At 42.4% G+C, this 2,845-nt stretch overlaps 1 protein-coding gene across 1 annotated transcript; it reads right to left on the reverse strand.

The window, feature by feature from the left end:
- Window positions 1-604: 604 nt before the first annotated feature.
- On the reverse strand, window positions 605-2,620 carry LOC131642461 (uncharacterized). Its single transcript, XM_058912702.1, has 2 exons — window positions 1,356-2,620; window positions 605-725 (listed from the first exon to the last, which is right to left on the reverse strand). Exons 1-2 carry the CDS (start codon window positions 2,618-2,620, stop codon window positions 605-607), a joined length of 1,386 nt encoding a protein of 461 aa, XP_058768685.1.
- Between the last annotated feature and the right edge of the window lie 225 nt (window positions 2,621-2,845).

Consider the following 2,845-nt stretch of genomic DNA (forward strand, 5'->3'; position numbering starts at 1 on the left):
CTCTGGACAGGTAACTCCCTTGTACTTATCAAAATCTGGCACCTTGAACTTCGGGGGAATGACAATCCCAGGTACCAAGCACATAGCAGCGGTGTCGAAACTCGAAGTTTTAGCAACTTCAACAGCTTTAAGACGTTCTTCAAGAGCTTGGTACATCTTAGCAGTCTCAGTCAACTCAGCAGTAAGATCATGTTCAAGGTCAATAACCTCGTGGTGGTCATCCACTACCTTCGGTATCCCCTCAGCAGGAATCTCCTTAGTTTTCACCCCTCCATCAGCAGAATTGGTAGGAGTGTCTTTGATCAACCCAGCAACGCTCTTTCTGAGCTCTTCTTGCCCTTGGACAACGACATGAAGAGTCTCCATAAGTTGGGTCATTCTTTCCCCCATAACATCCATATCCCTACGGAGGGCAGCTTGACTCTGTTCAAATTGATCCATGATTCTCTCGTTGCTCCTGGTGCGGTATGGATGTAAGAAAGTCAGCTTCGTCGTTGGAAAAGAAATCTGTTGTTGGAAGGGACCCCAATTAGAATCTGATAAAAAACCTGAAAATGCACTATGATATGAGTGCATGGGTGCATGTGTGCATGTTATATTATTTTCAAGAATTTTTGGCTTTGTCTCGAACCAACACTACAAGATAATGAGAAATAACGAAGCGCAACCAAGATAAACAACCATAATCCATTAATTCCACAACCACGTTTGAAGTACAAAATATTCTGCTCTCATGAGCCAACAATACAGAAAATGGAAATAAGAACCCCATCCAACAAGACTGGTGGTGATTCTATAACAAAAACCAATACTAAGCAGGATCTCCCATGTCCAAATGACGAAGTGGGCTATCTCCAATGTTCTTATAGCTCCAAGCCTTCATTTCTTCAAACAGCTTTTTGGTCTCAGCATGGGTTGGTCTTTTAACAATTTCTTGAATCAATAGGTCCTTTCTGAAATGCATGGTCTCCAAGTAACGGCTTCTCAATTCCCAACCTCTGGATTCCTCTTGAGCTTGAGTATCACTTTGGCCCTTTTCCTCCACTCGACCCTTCAACTTGCGAATCTCTTCATAACACCCCTCAATCCTTGCCTGACGTTCCAGAAGGAGCTTGTCTGCTTTCTTTCGACGGGCTTTCTCTGATTTGGCTATATCAGTCTGGATTTGGAGCCTCTTTGTCAATTCCGCCAACTGATCCACATAATGCTCTTTGATCTTTCTCTCTTGAATTTTAGTGGACTTGGGATCGACAACCACTCTCGGCCTCTTCTGAGAAGTGCTTCCTTTGGCATACAACTCTTCAAGCTCTATTTCTCTCATTTTCAACTTATGAAGGGCAGAAAGCTTCTCTTGCCTATCGGTATTCATCTTAACTTGCATCGTCTCCATTTGTTCAGTTAATTTCCGATTCTGCTCAACAGTCTGATTATAACGAGGCATGGAGACAATGTTGGGTTGTGCGCCAACAGGAGGGTACAAAGGATCCTTAATAGGGAAAGGCATTCCTTGGGTATTAGCCACAGTTTCGACCCACTTAGTATAGTCTTCATAAGTCGTACAGTCCCTTTGACCAAAATGCTTCTTGTCTCTCCAACAAATGTTCTTCCAGGCTTGTACAGCTTCTGCCATCTGCCCATTGTCGGTGACCACATGATAGAAAATGTTCTCAGCTATCTCAGATTGCTCAGGAGGATTGACGAAAGCATATCCATAAGTTCTCCTAGCCAAGACGGGATTATAATTGATCCCACCTCTAACACCCATGAGGGGCACATTATTGAACTTTCCACAACTCATGATAACCTCCTTGTCTTCCAAAGATCTGTTATACCATACAATGTCTTTGGCTCTAAGTCCCATAATCCTTTCAGCCCATTTAGAGGTGTGCCTACTATCAACGAAAGCTCCACGTTCAGGAAAATGTGATCTGAACCAACGGTATAGCAAAGGAGCAAAACATCTGACCAAACCCTTCTTTTGACGGTTCTTTTGATGAACTGAATGATAAACATCCCCCAAGAGTGTAGGAACAGGATTCTGTAGAATGAACAAATGGATTGCACTCATATCAACAAAATCAGGCACGTTCGGGAACATTAGGACACCATAGATACTTAGAGCCAGGATAGCCCTAAAAGTGTCCCATTCTTTTGCTTCAGCAGCATCACACCCTCTTTTGACCAGGAACTCCATATGAAAACCCTGATATCTTCCTCTCTCGGAAAGATTTGCATCAACAACTGACTTGCTCAAATAAAGAGCCTTGGAGATTTCAATAGAAGTGGGAGCCTCCATGGTGCTATAGTACGGAACTTCTCCCTTCTTGATCGGAACACCAAGGAAAAGAGAATATTCTTCCAATGTGGGAACCAAAAGATAGTCAGGGAACGTGAAGCAACGGAGAGAAGGGTTGTAGAACTGAAGCAAGGTATGAACTCCTTCTTGCTCGTATTTGGTGAACGGCATCTTGAGAAGACTCAGAATATACCCATACTTTTCACGGAACCTGGTTGTTTCATCCGGCGTGATCTTCTTAACCAGACACTCGAGAGAATCCAGATTCGGATTTAGAAATGTGTAGGAGATGTTGCGACTACCAGTCTTCAATGGAGGAGCCATGGGTTGGTCGGAGACAAAGCCAAATGTTCCTGAAAATAAATAAACATGCATGTTAAATGATATGGCGGAATGCATTTCATCGGGAGAATCCTAAAGTCCATTCGTAATTGCATATTTTCTTTTCTTTTCTTTTTTTGTGAAGTAAAATATTCTCCTTTTATTTTCTTTTCCTTTTCTTCTTATTTTTGAAGTGGACTTTAGAATTCTCCTCAAATAAAGTGAGGT

This window comes from Vicia villosa, unplaced genomic scaffold (genome assembly GCF_029867415.1).
Source record: "Vicia villosa cultivar HV-30 ecotype Madison, WI unplaced genomic scaffold, Vvil1.0 ctg.005064F_1_1, whole genome shotgun sequence".
Classification (NCBI taxonomy): Eukaryota; Viridiplantae; Streptophyta; class Magnoliopsida; order Fabales; family Fabaceae; genus Vicia; species Vicia villosa.

What these genes read in the sequence shown, in the direction of transcription:
- LOC131642461 (XM_058912702.1), bottom strand. Translation starts at nt 2,620, where the DNA reads ATGGCTCCTCCATTGAAGACTGGTAGTCGCAACATCTCCTACACATTT. An exon ending in GTTAAGATGAATACCGATAG is followed by an intron (nt 726 to 1,355) that starts GCAAGAGAAGCT and finishes TCATGAGAGCAG; the next exon opens with AATATTTTGTACTTCAAACG.